The sequence below is a fragment of the Ursus arctos genome, unplaced genomic scaffold (assembly GCF_023065955.2).
Source record: "Ursus arctos isolate Adak ecotype North America unplaced genomic scaffold, UrsArc2.0 scaffold_23, whole genome shotgun sequence".
Lineage (NCBI taxonomy): Eukaryota > Metazoa > Chordata > Mammalia > Carnivora > Ursidae > Ursus > Ursus arctos.
Genome location: NW_026622908.1, coordinates 37,206,752 through 37,227,271, shown reverse-complemented (window position 1 = coordinate 37,227,271; position 20,520 = coordinate 37,206,752). Strand labels below are relative to the sequence as shown.

The 20,520-nt window shown below is 41.4% G+C and overlaps 1 protein-coding gene across 2 annotated transcripts in view; it reads left to right on the top strand.

Annotated features, from left to right (window-relative positions):
* PATL1 (PAT1 homolog 1, processing body mRNA decay factor) overlaps positions 1-20,520 on the top strand; it is a 29,870-nt gene that overhangs the window by 1,198 nt on the left and 8,152 nt on the right. For both annotated transcript variants that reach the window (XM_026490491.4, XM_044380789.3), the window contains exons 2-15: positions 951-1,062; positions 7,892-8,109; positions 8,409-8,489; positions 9,095-9,289; positions 10,228-10,329; positions 10,786-10,875; positions 11,091-11,311; positions 12,546-12,635; positions 15,456-15,636; positions 16,115-16,238; positions 16,673-16,770; positions 17,537-17,596; positions 18,604-18,752; positions 20,213-20,372. In XM_026490491.4, coding sequence (XP_026346276.1) covers positions 951-1,062; positions 7,892-8,109; positions 8,409-8,489; positions 9,095-9,289; positions 10,228-10,329; positions 10,786-10,875; positions 11,091-11,311; positions 12,546-12,635; positions 15,456-15,636; positions 16,115-16,238; positions 16,673-16,770; positions 17,537-17,596; positions 18,604-18,752; positions 20,213-20,372 — 1,881 coding nt within the window. The remainder of the gene's footprint in view (positions 1-950; positions 1,063-7,891; positions 8,110-8,408; positions 8,490-9,094; positions 9,290-10,227; positions 10,330-10,785; positions 10,876-11,090; positions 11,312-12,545; positions 12,636-15,455; positions 15,637-16,114; positions 16,239-16,672; positions 16,771-17,536; positions 17,597-18,603; positions 18,753-20,212; positions 20,373-20,520) is intronic.

Genomic DNA, 20,520 nt, shown 5'->3' with positions numbered 1-20,520 from the left:
TGATGTGTGGTATTGTAATTCTGAGTCTTTGGAAACTGGGGACACATGTACTTGATACTTGATAGGAATGGTTTAAGACCAAACTGACTTGATGTAAGCATGGAGAGAGTTGATGAGGTGCTGTAGGCAGAGTTGCCAAAAGAAAAGAGAACTTGGAAAATAAATCAGTTGAAAACTGAAGTGGAAGGGGGAAATATTTAAAATAGAACAGACTTTAAATTGTTGCGGTGATAACTAGCATTGTTTAGCAATCTACAATCTTTGCCAAATCTTTGCCTCATTTAATCCTCACAACTCTCAAAGGTTTTGTCCCTTTGTTACCCAGAGCCTAACACAGAGCTGGAGATACAATAGGTACTTAAGAGGTATTTAATGAGTTAACCAGAATATGACTTAGCCAAGTTTGCACCACTTTTAAGAATGGGGCCAAAACTTGAACTCAACATATCACAGCTTTTCCAGAGTTTACTTAATTGGAGTTGAAAATTTAGCTTTCTGTTTCATCACCAGATTTTGGGCCTACAGAAAACAGAAGAGGGGAAGTAAAGAGAAAGCTTAAGAGGACATAATAAAATAGTTGAAATTTTGACATGAAAATGAGGAACATGATACCTTTGAAAAATATACATAAAACTCAAAATAATGGTAAAGTGTGCATTTTGTGTTGTCATTACTATTCTAACCAGTGATGTCAAGATGGAGGCCTAATTTCTTGGTTGCATGAAGAAACACTATTATTAGATTCTTGAAAGAGAAATGGACTGTTTGGGAAAAGAGAAACTGAAAGAAGATACTGCCATTTTCCAATGTCAGGGAAATTGGGGGTAGAAAAAATGCTGTCTTTACGAGAGGTCATAAGCTATTCTGATGATTGGGAAAATAAAATGAACATTTTTTTAAATGAAGGTGTGGACTTTATGAATAGCTAGTCTCTTTTCTCTTTATTTTAGTCTTTAGAGGATTGTCCTCTGGATGAAGATGAAGATGCATTTCAGGGCTTGGGAGAAGAAGATGAAGAGATTGATCAATTCAATGATGATACATTTGGGTCAGGTGCCATTGGTAAGTGACATCTTTATCTTATAATGTCACCTTGGTCTCTTGCTCTTTAAATGTTCTCTTTTGTAAGTGCTTTGTCTTAGTAGGAGTAACTACATTTACAAATTTAGCAAAATATTCTATTCTTAGTCTCCGAATAGTTCAGTCTTCACTGGAGGCATCTACCTCAATCCCTTGGGCCCCCTTTTTGCCTCATTTATATACAAAACAAGATGTTCTCTGAGCCCTGTGCCTTCCAGCTTCTTTATCTGTGGCTCTAGGTTGGTGGTGTAAGGCGTGTAAATGGCGAGAGGAGCAGACATCTTACAAGGATTTAAAATAGTCCTAGAAGAAGGAAACTTTTATTTGTGGAATATGTAACTTTCGGAAAAACTAGTAGACTAAAAGAAAACTTGGACTTGGGTGTGTATGTGTTTGGTTTTTTTTTAAGATTTTATTTATTTATTCGACAGAGGTAGAGACAGCCAGCGAGAGAGGGAACACAAGCAGGGGGAGTGAGAGAGGAAGAAGCAGGCTCCCAGCGGAGGAGCCTAATGTGGGGCTCGATCCCATAACTCCAGGATCACGCCCTGAGCCGAAGGCAGAGGCTTAACCGCTGTGCCACCCAGGCGCCCCTGGGTGTGTATGTTTTAAAACTCAGTTACTACTATTGGTGTATTGCATGAGCCTGCTATTGCCTTATATAGTATCTTCAATAAAATAAAAAGCGTTTTATTCTAAGAATTGTGGTGAAAGGAAGTCTTCATATGTTAGAAAAGTGCTGTGCACAGGTGAAATTTTCCCATCCCTAGATATAGATAAATATTTTAGGAGTTGGAAGAGGGTAAAAAATTAAAGAGCCAGACTAAACTTAACATGGCTCAGAGTTCTAATAATCTAAAATGGGAAACTTAGGCAACAAGTTTATATGATAAAGTTCGAGAATTAGAGATTCTAGAGCAAATATACTAATAAAATGTACTTTCAAAAAAGAAGTAGGTAAGAGTTAATGCAAGTATTTTTGCTTTAACTGTTGGTGTTGAAAAGGAGCAGTAACAGTGTTTCTGTTGCGATGTGTATATGTGTGATTTCTTTGGAATCAGCGTTTCTGTCTGTGCAACTAATATTCGAAGTTAAGTAGCAAGATGAAATTTCACAATAGGGGCTGATCTTAAGATGTTGAATATCAAGAACTAATAAAAGGTCTTAAAGGTGTGATAATGGTTACTCGTTTTGCAATGATATGAACAGGTTTATTTATTAAAACTTAGACTGGGTTGAAATAACTGGGAAAAATGAGAAAGCATAGTATTTGTTAGTCAAGGTTTACAAAATTCAGTAGAGATTAAAACTGCCACTATCGAGCAGCAAGAGAAGCACTTAAGGTAGAAGGGAGACTGATTACAGAAGGAAACCAAAGACCTTTTGGATCATAGCCACAGTTGAGGAGATGAGATCATCCAAGAGGATGACATGATGTAAGATGCTCTTCTCTCTCCATGGAGATCACAGGGAAAGAGAGGTACAAAAGAATTGCAAATGCAAGAAACTGATGCAAATTGTATTTGGAAGTTAGTTTAGTATAACCTATAGTATACAATAGAAGTTAGAAACATTGTGTGCTTGTTTCTAGAACTCCTTTTCTCTTAAAGTATTGTACTGACTTTTTTAAATAAATTCCTCAGTATTAAATAAAGTTGATGGAATTGATTTATAGATATTATATTAAAATGAGGTGGCATACTAAGATGTCCTCAGTTTTGAACCTGGACAGAAGAGAAATAGTCTCATCTCTTCTCATTGACTTACAGTGTGCTGTGGACAATCTTTTTCTGCTTCTGTATTCCTCACAAGTTGGGGAGAATATTGCCTTAAAAGGACATTAGAGTGTACAGAAGTGTATGTGATATGATGGAAAAAAAGAAAAGTGTGCATATGTTGAAAAAAGCCCTAAGGTTACACGGTAAAAGAATGGGTAGTAAAAAGTAAAGGCAGTGAAATAGCATATGGTTAGCTCGCTTTGTACCCTAGGGCATAAGTGATTAAGAAAGACTTTTCTTGATCAGCAAAGTTTATAATGGAGAAAAGATTTCCAAATATGAATCCTTATAATATACATGAATTATAAAGTTAAAATCTTTCTTAGCAGGTGCTCACACGAGTGAAGGGGGGAGGGGCAGAGGGAGAGAGAGAATCTTAAGCAGCCTCCATGCTCAGCGAGGAGCCCAATGCAGGGCTCAATCTCAGGACGCTGAGATCATGACCTGAGCGGAAATCAAGAGTTGGACACTTAACCGACTGAGCCACCCAGGTGCCCCTAAAGTTAAAGTTAAAATCTTAATTCTTTAGGGGTGCCTGAGTGGCTCAGTCAGTTGAATGTCTGACTTCGGCACAGGTCGTGATCTCTCGGTCCTGGGACCAAGCCCAGTGGCTGGCTCCCTGCTCAGTGGAGAGTCTGCTTGGTCTGCTTCTCCCTCTTCCTCTACCCCCCACGCCCCCCCGCTCTCACATGCTTGTGCATGCTCTCTTACTCAAATAAGTAAGATCTTTTTAAAAAGCAAACTTAGGGGCGCCTGGGTGGCACAGCGGTTGAGCGTCTGCCTTCGGCTCAGGGTGTGATCCTGGCGTTATGGGATCGAGCCCCACATCAGGCTCCTCCGCTATGAGCCTGCTTCTTCCTCTCCCACTCCCCCTGCTTGTGTTCCCTCTCTCTCTGGCTGTCTCTATCTCTGTCGAATAAATAAATAAAATCTTTAAAAAAAAAAAGCAAACTTAATTCTTCATAATATCTTGGTATAAATATTGTACAGATTTATTTATTTTAAAAAATTGCTAAGTCAACTTGTGATTTGTTTTAATGCACCATACGGGTAAATACACAGCTGGTATAAAGAGTTTAAACCAGAAGGTAAAGTGTCAGACCTTTGACATATGTTATGGTTTGATAGTTTTTAACTCAAAGAGTGAGTGTCTTGAATGATACTTGTCAGTAGTTATTTTAAGTCACTGGCTACTAATGCTCTGATGTCATCTTTCCTTAAGAAACTAGTCCTTGTCTTCTCCGTGGAAAAATGTTTACATCATCTTAGAGCAGTAAATGGCCACAGTAATCTCAACTCATCCTCTAAAAATAAAAGTTTACACTTATAGAGTGCTTATTATCTGCTAGGCACCATTCTAAATGTTTTATATTATTAATCCTCCCAAGAACCCTGTGAAGTAGGTACTATTATTATCCTCATTTTAACAAATGAGGAAGCAAACTATGAGAGAGGTGAAGTAACTGTAAATACACTCAGGGTAAACCTCCAGTTATGTTGAAACAGTTCTTGAAGAATCTCTGGGAATCTCCTGCCTCTGCTTGGAAGGGCTCCCCATTCTTTCCACTTCCCTTTTATTGATAGCTGCTCTAATCTTTAGGGACTTAGGTTGCCTTAAAATTAAATCACCTGTACTTCCTTTTTATGTTGCGTTTATTCAGAAATATTCCTGAGATAGACAGCAGCTGGGGGAGGGGGGCGGATTCAGTAACCTATCCCATCAGGGTATTGATTAATTAGTTGAAGGAAAACAAATACTTCTTTTTCTTCATTTCTCTGGTATTCCTTTGCCTACCCTTTATCATTTTGACCATTGTGGATCGAGGTCAAGCGTTGGCGTATCTTAGTAACTTTATTTTTAGGTCATTTGAAAAAGATACAAGTGAAGTATCCTCTAATAGTAAGGGCGTGTGATCTCTTGACATACTGTTTCACATGAGCAAGGAGAACCTAAGATGGCATAGATTCCTTTTGCTTACATGTTCGAAACAGTAACAGTCAGTTCACAACAGAGCCGTTCTCACAGAATATGGCTATTTAACCAATGTTTCTAAATTAAGGACAAACTATTCATCTTTGGTAGGATCTGATAAACTTAGTAAACTTGAGTATGGGAGGTGGTGAATGAAAAAAAAAATCCCCTCATTCGGGATTATAGAGTCCCCATTTTTTGGCATCACTGAATGAGTAAAATTGCTAAAAAAATTCTGTCCTTTTAAAACGTGCTCAGCTTACTCTTCCTTAGCAAAGATGACACAAATATTAATGTCATAATTGTTTTTTTAATTTATTTTTTTAATTTAATTCAATTAGCCAACATATAGTACATCATTAGTTTTTGATGTAGTGTTCAATGATTCATTAGTTGCATATAACACCCAGTACAATTGATTTTTAATTACACTAATCTTTAAGAATATTTTTCCAGATAGCTGATAATTTAAATTAATACTGTAGTTTTCATCTAAAGTGAATTTTTTTCTTTACCACAAGTAGTACATTCAGATATACCACAGTGCGCAAAGACTACAGTGGTTCTGATCATACCAAATGAGACATCTGGAAGTGTCCCTTCCCTTTTTGGATCACTAGTGTTATGCGATACATTGTTATGAAATAAAAATAATGAATTTTAAGGGTTTAGGGACTTAATGTACTTAATAAATACTCGCGTAAGATGTTAAGATATATATATATATATTATGGTATTAATCATTACGTTGAAAATTTGCAAATAATCCAAATTTCCAGCAGTAAGGGCTAAGTTAAATTAGTATATCAATAGAATAGAATCTTATGCAGCATGAAAAAGAATGAGATTATGTTCTCAGTAGTTACATGAAAGTGTATGTACATGAAAAGTGTCCAAGATGTATTGCTTAAATAAAAAGAAACAAGTTAAACTTTATAGTTTGCATTTTGAAAAACTTAACATACCTGTTGAGTTCTGGGGAACTTTCTAAGTTAAATATTTGTGTGATGTTTAAATTTTTAATTAACGTGTATTTTCTTTGTAAGCAGGAAAAAGATAATTTTAAGTTGTGCGTGAGCCCCTCAGAAAATTATCAGTAAATCTAAATCTCTCTTTTTTATTTTTTTTAAGTGGCTTGCATTTATTGTACCCTTAGTGTATACCAGGCACCTTTTTCTTTTCTTGTTATGGTGCCTCCAGTTCTTCTTTCCTCTTTTTTTTAATGAGGTATATAGAAAAAATTATGTGAGAAGGATTGCCATTGAGGACACTTGCAGAAAGAATCCTGTGTTTTTATGTTATAAAGAGAATGATCAGGGCACCTGGGTGGCGCAGTTAAGTGTCTGCCTTTGGCTCAGGTCATGATGGAGTCCTGCGTCTGGCTCCCTGCTCAGCAGGGAGTCTTGCATGTTTAGAAAAGGTGAAAGCATTGAAATGAAAAGCTTACTTAGGGAAAGCTTCCATGAGGAGGGAAAGATACCTGAATTTGAATGCCAAAAGGAGCAAAGTAGTATGAGTAGAGCTTTTACAGTGGAAGCAGAATGGAGGGCTGGGATGGAGGAGCACTGGACTGAGAGTGATGGAGATAAGGTCTAGTTCTAGAAAAGCTGAGGGAGGGTTGTGAAGATTTTTACCTGTGCTGTAACAGGACTCAGAACTCTGCGTTGGCATACAAAGTGAGAGAATGAGCTAGTGCCAGTGCCACAGACGGTGGAGGAGTATGCAGGAATAGCGAGGGCATTGTTAACGTGGAAGAGGACTGGACCCAGGTACAGGTCGTCATCACCTTTGCTCTGGCGTTGCTGCGCTAGCCACCTGGCAGGCCTCCGTGCTTCCAGTGTTCCTGCTCCTCCCCCCCCCCCATCCTGAATCTGGTCTCAGCAGCCAGATGTGTCTTTCAAAAAGTCAAGCCACATCAAAACCTCCAGTGGCCCCCCATTTCAATCAAAGTGACCCAAAAGGCCCAGAAGGAGATCCCTCCTACTACCTACTTGGCCTCATTCTTTTCCTGCTCTTCCTCCTTGACCATTCCAGTCCAGACACAGTCCTTGCTTGAGTGTCAAAATCATCACTCGTCTTTTAGTCCTTTCTATGGACTGTCCCTCTGTGTGGAACACTCTTCTCCCAGGTAATCCACACGGCTAACTATCTTACTCTTGAATCTTTTGCTCAGATGTCACCCTCACAATGAGGTGTACCTCTGACCATCCCATTTAATGTTGTCAACCGGCTTTTCCTCCGTATACCTATAGCATTTCATCTCCTGATACAGTATCTAATTTACTTATTCGTTGCGTTCATTGTCTATTATCTGTCTCTTCCCTGCTTGAAGGAAAGTTGCAGGTCAGGGATCTTTATGTCCTTTGTACACTGATCTGTCCCATGTGCCTAAAACATTAACACGTAATAGGTGCTCAAAAAATATTAATTGAATGAAATGAATGGATTTGAGAGCTTGTAAGGAAGATGGCAGGTATAATCTGGGAAAGAACGTGTATGCTAATACAGTGAGTTTTAACTTTCCTTTTTTGCCTGATATGTCACAGAATCTCAAAACCAGGGACACCTGGGTGGCTCTTCAGTTAAGCGTCTGCCTTCAGCTCAGGTCAGGATCCCAGGGTCCCTCATCAGGCTCCTTGCTCAGTGGGGAGCCTCCTTCTTCGTCTGCCTGCCTCTCCCCCTGCTTGTGCGCGCACACACTTTCTCTCTCTGACAGATAAATAAAATCTTAAAAAAAAAAAAAAAGCAATCCCCAAACCAACAGGTTGTTCTGTACGTACCCATCACCAGTTTAAAAATTGTTTTCGGAATACAGTTTGGATGCCATTGGTAATGTATTCAGCTATCATTCTGAGTGCTTGAATTTTATTCCTGGTATGATGTATTAGTCCTTAATAGTGAAAAGCCCACTTTCCAACGCCCCTTAGTTAAAAATCTTATTTCATGTCTCTAAGTGGAAATTTACTATCTTCTGAAGTTAGAATTGTTCTTTTGGTTAACAGAAGAATTTCATTAAACTTTTAGTCTCAGTATGAACTATATTTCTATGATTTCCTTATAGATGATGATTGGCAGGAAGCACATGAGCGCCTGGCTGAATTGGAAGAGAAGCTGCCGGTGGCAGTTAATGAACAAACAGGCAATGGAGAAAGGGATGAGATGGACTTGTTGGGTGACCATGAGGAGAATCTGGCAGAAAGGCTCAGTAAGATGGTGATTGAAAATGAGCTAGAAGATCCAGCTGTCATGAGGGCAGTGCAGACCAGGCCAGTTCTGCAAGTGAGTAAGTTACTCTGGTTTGAGAACTATAGCAGACTAGTAATTAAGGTGAAGTATTGAGCTGGGCCGTTTTGTTTCATCTGCTACCCTGAGACACTTGCATGTAACACAGAAAATTGTTAATATAATTCCTGATCATAGCAGTTGAAGGTGGGGAATAATGTATATTCTGGAACGCTATAATTTCATCTTCTCGAGCAGTTGAGACTCTTTCGGAGCCTTGTTCACCGAAAGCAGTTAAATCGTCCAGAAAGCTCTCACTATTCCGAACTTTGTGTATATGTTTTCCTTTTTGTTAGCCCCAACCAGGAAGTCTCAATTCCAGCATCTGGGATGGATCTGAAGTTCTGAGGCGAATCCGAGGACCACTCCTTGCTCAGGTATTGAACATTTTCTCTTTATACAAATTCCTGGTATCCGAAAACTCCTGTTTTGACCTTTTCCTTACTGAAACAACATATAGATGTATATGTTTTAAAATAATGTTTGCCGTTATGTTGGTTACTTAACCCAGTGCTCGTAGCTGCACCTGCCAACTGAACACTTACTCGGCCTCCATGCGGTGCTCTCTTGACTGTGCTTTATTACGAAAGGTTCAAAGGGAGCCGTTAGAATTCAAATTTGTTAGCTTACAATTCAAATTTCTTAAGTCATTTCTAGGCAAAACCATAAGAATGGAGAACAGGTCAGTGTCTACCAATGGTTGCAGGTAGTGGGAGGGGTTGACTGCTAAGGGCCAGTATGGCAGGAGTTTGGGGAGTGACAAGACTGCTCTGCTCTTGATCGTGGCAGTAGATCCAGGAATCTATGTATTTATCAAAATTCAGAGGACTGTACACCAAAGAGAGGGGATGTTACTGGATGTGAAATAAAATGTAAAAATAATTTCTGAAGATGTTTTTGGCATCTGTACAGATTATTAAGACATTATAGTTGGCTATGGGCTAATTTTCTCTTTTTTTTTTTAAACTATTTCCTCAATTAGGAAATGCCTACGGTGTCTGTATTAGAATATGCCCTGCCTCAGAGGCCCCCACAGGGTCCAGAAGATGATCGAGACCTTTCCGAGCGTGCATTACCACGGCGGTCAACTTCACCTATCATTGGGAGTCCTCCTGTTAGAGCCGTCCCCATAGGCACCCCGCCTAAGCAGATGGCTGTACCCAGCTTCAACCAACAGGTACCTCTCATAAACAGGCACTCAGCCCAGGAGATTGGGAATCTGGGCAAAATTATCTGGGAAGTTGGCGGTGCTGGGAGGAGGGTGGAAGTTTTGGGTAGGCATTAGATTAGAAAGAGAAATAGCCAATTAGAGGAGAAGTTAGTACAAATAAGAGACACATTCCCTAATGCCCTTTGCTGGTGCTGCTCCTGTTGCTGCTGCCTTTTAATTGGGGGAGAAAAAGGGTAGTTAACCACATTTAGCATATATATCCTTTTCAAAGTGTTTTGCTGGCTGCCCACAACATTGGCAGAGAGGTAACTGAAAGCCGGGGGGAGTGGGAACACACAGCATTGTCCACATCCCTTTTTACCTTTAAGATATCCCTGCTTTCCCTAGAGCCTGTGCAGTCCTGTTCCATAGACTTTCCTCCACCTGAAACCAGCAGCTGAAAAGGAAGGCCAATTTGGAAGGTATGGGGGGAGGGTGGTGTCGGTATGGCCTAGTTAGGCTCAGTGTTCTACGAAACGGTGGAGTCACAATGTATCCCAAAAGAGCTGAGCATGGCGGCCATATCACAGGGGCTTCAGAATAGGACTTAGTTAATCCTCCAGCTCTCTTATCATTCCTTCTCCCTCGCTGCTACCAAAATAATATCCTCTTGCAGAGAATTTGCAAGTCAGAATATCTGTTGATACCTCCCTCAGATAGCATGGAAGGGTGGGGATAACTGGAGAATTAGCTAAATCTTCCTCAGTTACAAGTGGCACGTTGCTTGGTATTTGTGAGAGGAAGTGACCAAAGGTTCTTACATGAACCCATAGCTGTAGCAATTTGCTTAGAAGTAGGGCTTTGCATTGAGTTCTGCGTCTCTACCAGTACTTGAGGGGAGGGAGTGTAGGTGGAGGAAAAACTGACTTCATTGAGTGTAGTTGTGTATATGTTTGTCCTGATAGATCCTGTGTCCGAAGCCTGTCCATGTCCGGCCCCCGATGCCCCCGCGGTATCCTGCTCCCTATGGTGAGAGGATGTCTCCAAACCAGCTCTGCAGTGTCCCGGTATGTCACTTCACAACCTAATGAAAACGTGCAGCATATGGTTTCTGATCACTACGAGTGTATAGACATCTCCTTAATTAGGTGTGCTTTTTATAGTCTCCGATCTTGAATTTCTGGATCTTATGGTCCCCAGGTCAGAAGACATGGTTCATCATGTTCAGTTGTTTCATACCTGAGCTTTTTTTTTTTATCTTTTAAAAATTCACACCCAGCATGGTCATCTGGTTTCCTGCTATTTCAGTCCCTCATCCTACTGCCTCCTTCCTCAGGTTACATGATCATAGTGCTTCCAGATTTCTAGCATTGCTGTCCTTCAGACTCCTTCCATAGACAGCCTGACAATACAGTTTGAGCATTTTTATATCCAAGTTTATTCTGCGTTCCTACTGAATTCCTGTATTATATCGATTTACCTATTTCACAGAATGTAATTTTTCATCTTTTTTTTTTTCTTAGAACTCTTCCCTACTGGGTCACCCTTTCCCTCCTAGTGTTCCTCCTGTTCTCAGCCCCCTCCAGAGAGCACAGCTTCTTGGAGGAGCACAGGTAAGCCTCTGATGAGCCCAACCCATGAAGAGCTCTCTCGCTTTCCTAACATTCATAGGTGGTAGCTCTCTTTGCTGTTAATCGGTCTCTACTGCCTCTTACTTTTTCCTTCACTTTTTCAAAAAAATTATTGATGAAAACAGTATTCACTTTTCTGTGGATAAAAGCAAGAGGACTTGCTGATTCACTAAATCTGAGATCTTGTCTCTTTCTAGCTACCGCCTGGACGGATGTCTCCCAGCCAGTTTGCACGGGTCCCTGGATTTGTTGGTAGTCCGCTTGCCGCCATGAATCCCAAGTTGCTGCAGGGGCGAGTAGGGCAGGTGCTTCCCCCAGCACCCGGCTTCCGTGCCTTCTTTAGTGCTGCGCCCCCTGCCGCTCCACCGCCTCCGCAGCAGCACTCCCCCGGCCCAGGGCCTCACCTGCAAAACCTAAGGTGTGCAAACTAAGCCACTGTTTACCCATCAGCCGCCCAAGGCTCTTTAGCAGTGAGGCCCCGATGTCTGCAAGGGGTGTGTTTTGAGATGTTACTGGATCCTCAACTTGTCAAACACAGAAATGTTTGACAGTCTCTAGGCGTTCTTATGAATTAACAGTTCCCTGAAGTCACGTGCTTCCTGTGTAATTTGCATATTGCTAGTTAATCACCTGTTTTATTTCTTCTGACATTTCTTAGGTCTCACTTTATATCCATTTTACAAACACACACACATGCACAAAGTGCTTATCACTTAACAAGAATTACCGTATGCTAGGGACCTGGGATGTAGGTGCCGAGTAGTCAGCTCATCTCGGTGCTAGCTGAGTTGCTCACTTCTAATCTGGTTTTATAACGGGTTCAAGTTCCTGCTTCTAGTGAAATTGTATTTCATTACATGTGCTATCGTATCAGGATTCCTCAGAGAAACAGACCAATGAAATATATATATACACGCGTGTATATATGCACATATATATATTTTTATATAACGAAAAGATTTATTTTAAGGAATGGTTAAGGAGATCCATAAAGCAGGCCAGCAAAATGGAAATTCAGATGAGAGTTGAATTTGCAGTCTTGAGTCTGAAATTTGTAGGGCAGGCTGGCAGGTTAGAAACTCAGGCAGCACTTGTGTGTTTCAGGCTTGAGGCAGAATTCCTTGTCCGAAATACCAGTTTTTGCTCTTAGTGCCTTCAACTGGTTGGGTGAGGCCCACCCACATTTTTAAATGTCCTCTTTTTTCTTAATTCTTAATTAATCACATCTACAAAATACCTTCACAACAACATCTAGACTCGTGTTTGACCAAACGACCGGGTACCATAGCCTATGGCCAAGTTGACATAAATTGATCATAACACATGCATTTGCATTGTGATTTCCAAATAGTTGAAACTAAGCACATTAAACCTTTTAAGAGACTTCTGTTTACAATTAGGAGGAGAAAGAAAATAGTTCTACTGCTTCACTGCTAATTCACTTAAATTTTATGATCCTCTTCTTAGAAGTTGAGAACTAGTCTTTATAGAAGACGTGTAAAAGTACAGCAGTCTTTTCCTTCTGAAAGATCTCCTGAGCATAGACTTGAACATTTCCTTGAGTGCATTTGTGTGAAATTATCCTGACAACATTCTCTAAAACTTCAGATCACAGAACAACAGAATTGAAAAGCTTTCCCTTTTTTTCTTAGATCTCAGGCCCCAATGTTTAGACCAGACACAACTCACCTCCACCCACAGCACCGTCGGCTCTTGCATCAGAGACAGCAACAGAACAGAAAGTAAGTACTCACCCTGCTCCTTGGTGGTTTCTTGATTCAAATTTTAATTTTGACAGTGTAACAGTGCTACTAATTGGGACGCCTGGGTAGCGCAGTCGTTAAGCGTCTGCCTTCGGCTCAGGGCGTGATCCCGGCGTTCCGGGATCGAGTCCCACATCGGGCTCCTTGACTAGGAGCCTGCTTCTTCCTCTCCCACTCCCCCTGCTTGTGTTCCCTCTCTCGCTGGCTGTCTCTCTGTCACATAAATAAATAAAATCTTAAAAAAAAAAAATAAGAAAATTAAACATAACTTTGAGATTTCTGTAACCTGCAGTTTTATGGTTCTGTGTGTATAATTCCTTCTCTCTTTCAAAGAAGCTCTAGAATATTTTTTGCAGGGGAAAAAAATACAGGCTCTTAAAATACACAAAAAGTGCAGACCCTAAAGGAAAAGATTAATACATTTGACTGTGTTAAAATATGAAACTTCTAGTACCTGAAGTTAACGATACGGTTTTAAGTGAGAATTTGTAAAGAGTGTGGTTCTCATTCATGTGAAGTGTTACTACCACCAAAAAAACAATGGGAGATACAGAAACTCTGGTGGGTGTTGAATATGTCTATTATCCTGTGTGTGGTGATGGTATAACAAGTGTTTGCATGACCAGACTTATAAAATTATACACAGTAAATATGCATAGTTCTTCGTATGTCAATTATACCTCAGTAAAGCTGATACAGTTTTGCTCACATGTGGAATTCAAGTAACAAAACAAAAGAACAAAGCAAAAAAGAGACAAAAACTATAGAGAACAAACAGATGGTGACCAGAGGGGAGGAGGATGGGGGGATGGGTGAAATAGGTGATGGGATTAAGAATATATTTATCGTGATGAGCACCCAGTAACATTTAAAACCATCAAACCGGGGCGCCTGGGTGGCAGAGCGGTTAAGCGTCTGCCTTCGGCTCACAGCGTGATCCCGGCGTTATGGGATCGAGCCCCACATCAGGCTCCTCCGCTATGAGCCTGCTTCTTCCTCTCCCACTCCCCCTGCTTGTGTTCCCTCTCTCGCTGGCTGTCTCTATCTCTGTCGAATAAATAAATAAAATCTTTAATAAAAATAAATAAATAAATAAAACCATCGAACCATTATATTGTACAAAAAAAAAAGATTTCAAACTTGCTTATAATCAGGAAAATACAGATTAAGATTAGATAAGCATTTTACATCATCAGACAAGCAAAATTTGAAATATCTCAACATTGTTGTCATTGGCAAGAATATTGGTTAGCCTCGGCCTCTCTCCGCCTCTGGTGAGAGAATTTGGCAGTAAATAATAAGGTCGAAAACGTGGATACACCACATGCTAGCAGTTCTTTTTTGGCATATACTTGGGTGTGCTATCAGCACAGATAAATGTGAAAAGCATAACATTGAATAAGAAGCAAGGAGCAGACTTACATGTCTAGTACCGTTTATGTAAAAATTAAAGGCACAGAATAATACTGTATAGTATTTAAAGATGGATACATGAGTCATGAGTCTTAAAAACACCGTGGGGGGGGCACCTGGGTGGCTCAGTCATTAGCGTCTGCCTTTGGCCCAGGGTGTGATCCCAGGGTCCTGGGATCGAGCCCCACATCGGGCTCCCTGCTCTGCTGGGAACCTGCTTCTTCCTCTCCCACACCCCCTGCTTGTGTTCCCTCTCTCGCTGGCTGTCTCTATCTCTGTCAAATAAATAAAATCTTTATTTTTTTATTTATTTTTTTTTTAAAGATTTTATTTACTTATTCGACAGAGATAGAGACAGCCAGCGAGAGAGGGAACACAAGCAGGGGGAGTGGGAGAGGAAGAAGCAGGCTCACAGCAGAAGAGCCTGATGCGGGGCTCGATCCCATAACGCCGGGATCATGCCCTGAGCCGAAGGCAGATGCCCAACCGCTGTGCCACCCAGGCGCCCCTAAATAAAATCTTTAAAACAAAAACAAAAAAACAAAAACAGCACGGAGGGGCCCCTGAGTGGCTCAGTTGGTTAAGCATCCAACTCTTGATTTTGGCTCAGGTCCTGGTCTCCTGGTTGTAAGATTGAGCCCTACATCAGGCTCTATGCTCAGTGTGGAGTCTGCTTGAGTTTCTCTCTCTCTCTCTCTCTGCCTCTCCCCCCATGCGCACATGCTTGCATGAGCTCTGTCTGTCAAATAAATAAATAAAATCTTAAAAAAAAAAAAAAATCTCAGGGGGAGTACCTACAAAGGGAGGATAATGGTTCCTCTGGGAAGGAAGGGAGGCAGGAAACCAGGATCCAGACAGGGTAGAAAGGGTCTTAACCAAATACAACAAAAATTGGCTTTAATACTACTGTTTAAAACTGTGAGGCAAATTGGGGCAAATAAATTTTTTTTCACTAAGTCTGGGTGGTGGATAAATGGATGTTGTGGGCTTTTCTTTATATCTGAAGTATTTCATGATTTTCAATAAGTTAAAAAAAGGTGTATAGACTGCGAGTCAAATTGGCCTGTGTTCACATCTCTTTGGCCTCAGTTTGTTATCTTCAGTGGCGAAAACAAAACTGCCTGCCTCTTAGGGTCATGGTAGGGCTTGCACGGAAGTCCATGGGTGAGAGCGTGCAGCACGCGGTGAGGCACTCAGATCTTTCTTTCAGTGTGTACTGCCCAGCTCTTTCTTCTCCGACACCGTGAAGATTCCGTTCTTTTCTCTCTTTTGTTAACAAAAGCAAAGTGGAATCTTTTTTTAACTGGCCTGGCTTGTTCCTGTATTGTTACAAGACCTAATGAATGCCCTGACTTGGAGTGAATGCGCCGCTGTGTGTGTTTTCAGTCAGCACCGGAGTCTCAATGGGGCCGGAGACAGAGGAAGTCACCGGAGCAGTCATCAGGACCACCTCCGGAAGGACCCCTATGCCAACCTCATGCTGCAGCGAGAGAAGGATTGGGTCTCGAAAATCCAGATGATGCAGCTGCAGAGCACTGACCCGTACCTGGACGATTTCTATTACCAGGTAGGCGGCCATGCAGTCCCTTACTCGGTGAGGCGCGCGTGGAAATACCGGTGGACTTAACTACTGACAGAATCTTCTTTGATGTGGTTTTCAATTGGATGAGACTTGACTGAGCAAACTCTGTCCTCTGCTGAAGCGGGAGAGCCTCTCACTATGCACTGGAAGGTTTCTGTATATGCCTTTTATTCTTTACACACACAGGCTCTCGGGCCAATGTTTTGAAATCTCTTTGGCATCAATACTCTGGTTTTCTCAGTTAAAGATATTGGCAGTCTAACTTTAAAGATATTTCCATTGATGTGGGGCTTTTCTGTAGGCTGGGAGTTTTTGAGAAGTAAACATCTGACAGTCTTGCAGAAATTAAAGATCGATACGTTTATAGCGTCCAAGTTGTTGCTGCCACCAGTATAATCATGTATGATAAAGAGCAGCCATACTCTGGGCTTGTGTTGCAACTGAAATCATCTTCACGTGGCAGAATTACTTTGAAAAACTGGAGAAACTGTCAGCTGCTGAAGAAGTTCAAGGCGAGGGCCCGAAAAAGGAGCGCACCAAGCTCATTACCCCTCAGGTGGCCAAACTGGAGCACGTCTACAAGCCAGGTAAGGCCCTTCCGCCTAGGCCCGCAGTGAAGAAAGGCACCGTGCTGCTGAGATGGTAAAGAAATAGCGCTGTCGAGGCCTGCATGTAGAGACGTTCGAAGCTCATTTAAAAGAGCTGTTGTCCTTAAATGCAGAGCTCTGCCTCCATTGCAGGGAATGAGTGGGTCAGCGGGTAGACTGGTAGACCCTTTACTGCTTGAGATTCCTTAACTTCTTAAAACGTGTTCTGATTTCTAGTATCCCCGTAATAAAGGGGAAATACTTCAGATTTTTATTGATTTTCATTGCAACAAAAAATGGGAAAAGACAGATTTAGGTAAGAGAGAGATACATAAATTTTTGTACTGAATCGTTAGGCTGTGAGGAAAGAATAGAGACTGTAAAGGTCTTTCTGCGTTGCTGAGTTATTTGTTGGAAATGTTTTGTCCTTGCAGTGCAGTTCGAGGGCTCTTTGGGAAAGCTTACCGTCTCTAGTGTGAATAACCCCCGAAAAATGATTGATGCTGTTGTGACATCACGGAGTGAGGATGACGTAAGTGTCAGCAGTACTGTGTCACAGTTTAGGAAACTCTGGGTCATCACTGCTGCCTGGGGGCCATTGTGAGAGGGAATCAGGCACAGTGGAATTGTTTGTTGTCTGACTGGAAGCTTCCCCCACCCCACCCCCCCATCCCTGCCCCCAGGCATGTCCTGGCGTTCCGGTTTCCTGCAGGTGGTGGAGGTGCTGATACTCGGGGTGGCAGGAGTCTTTAAACTGGATACTGGCTGCAAACAGCATTGGCTGTCTATTCCGGTTTCAAAAATTACCATTTTCTATGGGTTTTAAGATCTTCCTGTGATTGGGATGCCGGGGTGGCTCAGTCGGTTAAGCATCTGCCTTTGTCTCAGGTCATGATCCCAGGGTCCTGGGATCCAGCCCCATATTGGGCTCCCTGCTCAGTGGGGAGCCTGCTTCTCCCTCTTCCTGCCCTGCCTGCTCTGCATGCTGCTCCACTGCTCGTGCTCTCACTCTCTCTGACAAATACATATAATCTTTAAAAAAAAAACAACTGTGATTATCTTCATCTTTACTGCATTCTACATTTACCTTTTGCCCAGCTGTAAACTCAGTTCGGTAGTCTATGTGGGTTAATTCAGTCTGTTCTATGACCTTTGTCCAGTTAGTGTTGTTTTAGATTAACTTTCAAAGAGTTAAGATTCTTTTACAGTATTGTCACAAATGGAATTACCTATGCACACTTAGAAAATTATTTGTAACAGAGGAGAATTCACACTGAATAGTCTTGTCTTTTTTTTAGGAGACAAAAGAAAAACAGGTTCGGGACAAGAGACGAAAAACCCTTGTCATAATTGAGAAAGTAAGTTTTAGAGTTTGTTGCTGTAGTTAATTTCAAATAAGGAACTGTCAGATATGTATGTGTATGCAAAAAGTGGAAAAGTAAGCAGTTGGTGTTCTGTGATTTTAATTAATTAGCATGTTCTTCTTACATGCCTATTGTGTACCAGAGCACACTAGAAAAGAATGTGCTGTGCCTCACCTATGGCCTCGTGGAAAGAACACTGCAGTTACAGTAAGAAGTCCTGGGTCTTTGTCCAAGCTTATTCAGTTAACCGCTAAGTGTTCGGGAACAGGCCACCTTTCTAAGAAAATGAGAATAAAATTACATTGTTCCACCTGTGAATTCATTGAGTTAATTAAGTCAGTTCACAGGTATTTATTGGATATCCCCTGGGTGCTGGGTGCTAAGAAGAATGTGGTACTCTATAGGCGGTTCGCTGGTAAAGCGTAAATACCGTGTAGCAAGGCCATGGGCATAGCGAGGAAGAGCACCGAGCGTGGAACCAGGCTGCAAATCACGTCTTCTCCATTTCTAGCTGAGTCTGTGACTTGTTGTCCTTTCTGTGCTGTCCTCATTTTTTTCCTCTGCAATGGTGAAAATGATAATAGTCTCTTTCTGACTGGGTTGTGGAGAGCGTCTGGTGAATGAGTGAGTGCTTAGAACAGTGCCTGGCACCCAGGAGTGAACTTACTGTGTGTTTGTAAGTATAAAGCATCACTTGAAGCAGTGATAGAGATCATTTATGTCACAATGCTAGTCTTGCTGCCGGAAAGTTTGCGAAGAGTGTAATCATTCACTGTCCTCACCTCCTGGGTTGGAGGTCAAGAGGGACAACAAACAGGAAGGAATTCTTTAAGTTCTTTCACTATGTTTTTCTGGATTCGAAAGAGCACTTTTTCCTCTCAGTCTTACTGCAATTCATTTTCACTCTCCTGTCTTTACTGATGGTCTTAAACTATGAAATTGTTTATCAAATACCCTGATCCTGACCCAGCGTGCTGTGGCCTGCTTTGTGTCTCACTTAGACCTATAGTTTACTCCTGGATGTGGAGGATTATGAAAGGCGGTATCTCCTAAGTCTAGAAGAAGAGCGACCTGCCCTGGCGGATGAAAGAAAGCACAAAATTTGTAGCATGTATGACAACTTAAGGGGGAAATTGCCTGGACAAGAGAGGTAAGAATTGTACACTTGGAGGGACACGTGAGACCAGCTGGACTCCTTACTTGGCTGACCTGGGCTTTCTGCATTCCTGTCTTTTGGATATCTTCCTTACCATCCCGGGAAACTCAGAGTCTATCCTTCCGGCCTAACTCAAATGCTCCGTCATAGAAAGCATTTCATAATCCTTCCCAGCCAGGAAAAAAATCTCTGTATTCCAGAGTCATGTATTGGACACCTACCAATTCACTATCTGCTAGGGACTGTGCTGGGCACTGGAGACCCAGTGGGGAACATGATCTGGTTTCTGTGTTCGAGCCTACAGATTGTACTTGCTTTATGCCTTATTCTAACCTGTTCAACTTTGTAATCTTCATTAATTGTTTCTACTGAGATGGAAAGTACAGACATTTATATTTTCCTGGGATTTCCATAGACTACTCATATGCCGTGGAAGCTAATCAGTCTTCAGTGGGGACTCAGCTCCTTAATGTATCTTTTTGTATCTGTCATCTCTCCCACCCAGGATCTTCCTAACAGTAAATGTTCTGTAAACCCCGTGTGTTTATTTGATGAATGCAAGAGGACTCTGTCCTGAAAACTCCCTCCTTTGCATATTCAAGAGAACTGATAATTCTTCTAAGCCAGGACACACACAAACTAGAGCATAAGAATAAACACCTTCTTTTCAACACACCTTTTCTGGAGTCAGGTTGACAGGCAGCTGGTTAAATAAATGTGGGCTTGTCCATGGTTGGGAGTGTTATGGGACCGTCAAATTGACGTAGTTGAAATTTATTTATTGAGATGGAAAATTGTCACAAGAAGTTGTCAGGTGAAGAAAGTCAAGTAACAAATCCGTATGAATTCTCTGGACTTTTTTTTTTTTTTTTTAAATGAAAAAAATATACAGCACAAAGGTTCTTAATAATGGTAACAGTAGGGGTGCCTGGGTGGCTCAGTTGGTTAAGCGTCTGGGATAGAGTCCCACATGGGACTCCCTGCTCAGCAGGGAGTCTGCTTCTCCCTCTCCCTCTGCCACTCCCCCTGCTTGTGCTCTCTTGTGCTCTCTTGCTCTCTCTTTCTGTCAGATTTTTTAAAAAATGATAAAATATAAAGTTAATTCTGAAATGATTGTTTATCCTTTTTGCTTGTGTGTGTTTTCAGATTTTTCTGTATCATCCACGTTAATTTGTCTAGTTACGTAAAACTTAAAGGAAATGAATGCCTATAGTTTGAACAAGTCTATTTAACGTGCGTTTGTGAAAGGATGATTTTCTACGTTTGTGAAACTTGAAAACTGACTTTGTTATTATTTGGTTGCGAGTTGGAGAAGTATTTTGCACTGTTTTGTAGCACGGGTCATTGTAGGGTGAAAATGACCACAGCATGTTCGCTCAGTAACATGTAAGAGGAGAAAAAGGATGTGTTAAATTGTTCTTGCTGACCTAAGGGAGCATTTCCTTCCCCTGCAGGCCGAGCGATGACCACTTTGTACAGATCATGTGTATCCGAAAAGGGAAGAGAATGGTCGCCCGTATTCTTCCTTTCCTCTCCACAGAGCAAGCAGCTGACATTCTCATGACAACAGCTAGGAATCTCCCTTTCCTTATCAAGAAGGATGCACAAGATGAGGTGATTCCCCATGTGGGACTTCTTTCCTTTAGGTCTTCATAGTTGATAAGGTTTCTAGAATCCAGATTTTATTTTCTCCCCTCTTCCTATTTCTGTTGCTTTGTCTAACCTTCAGCAGTAGGATTTGATTATTTAAAGCAAAACTCTA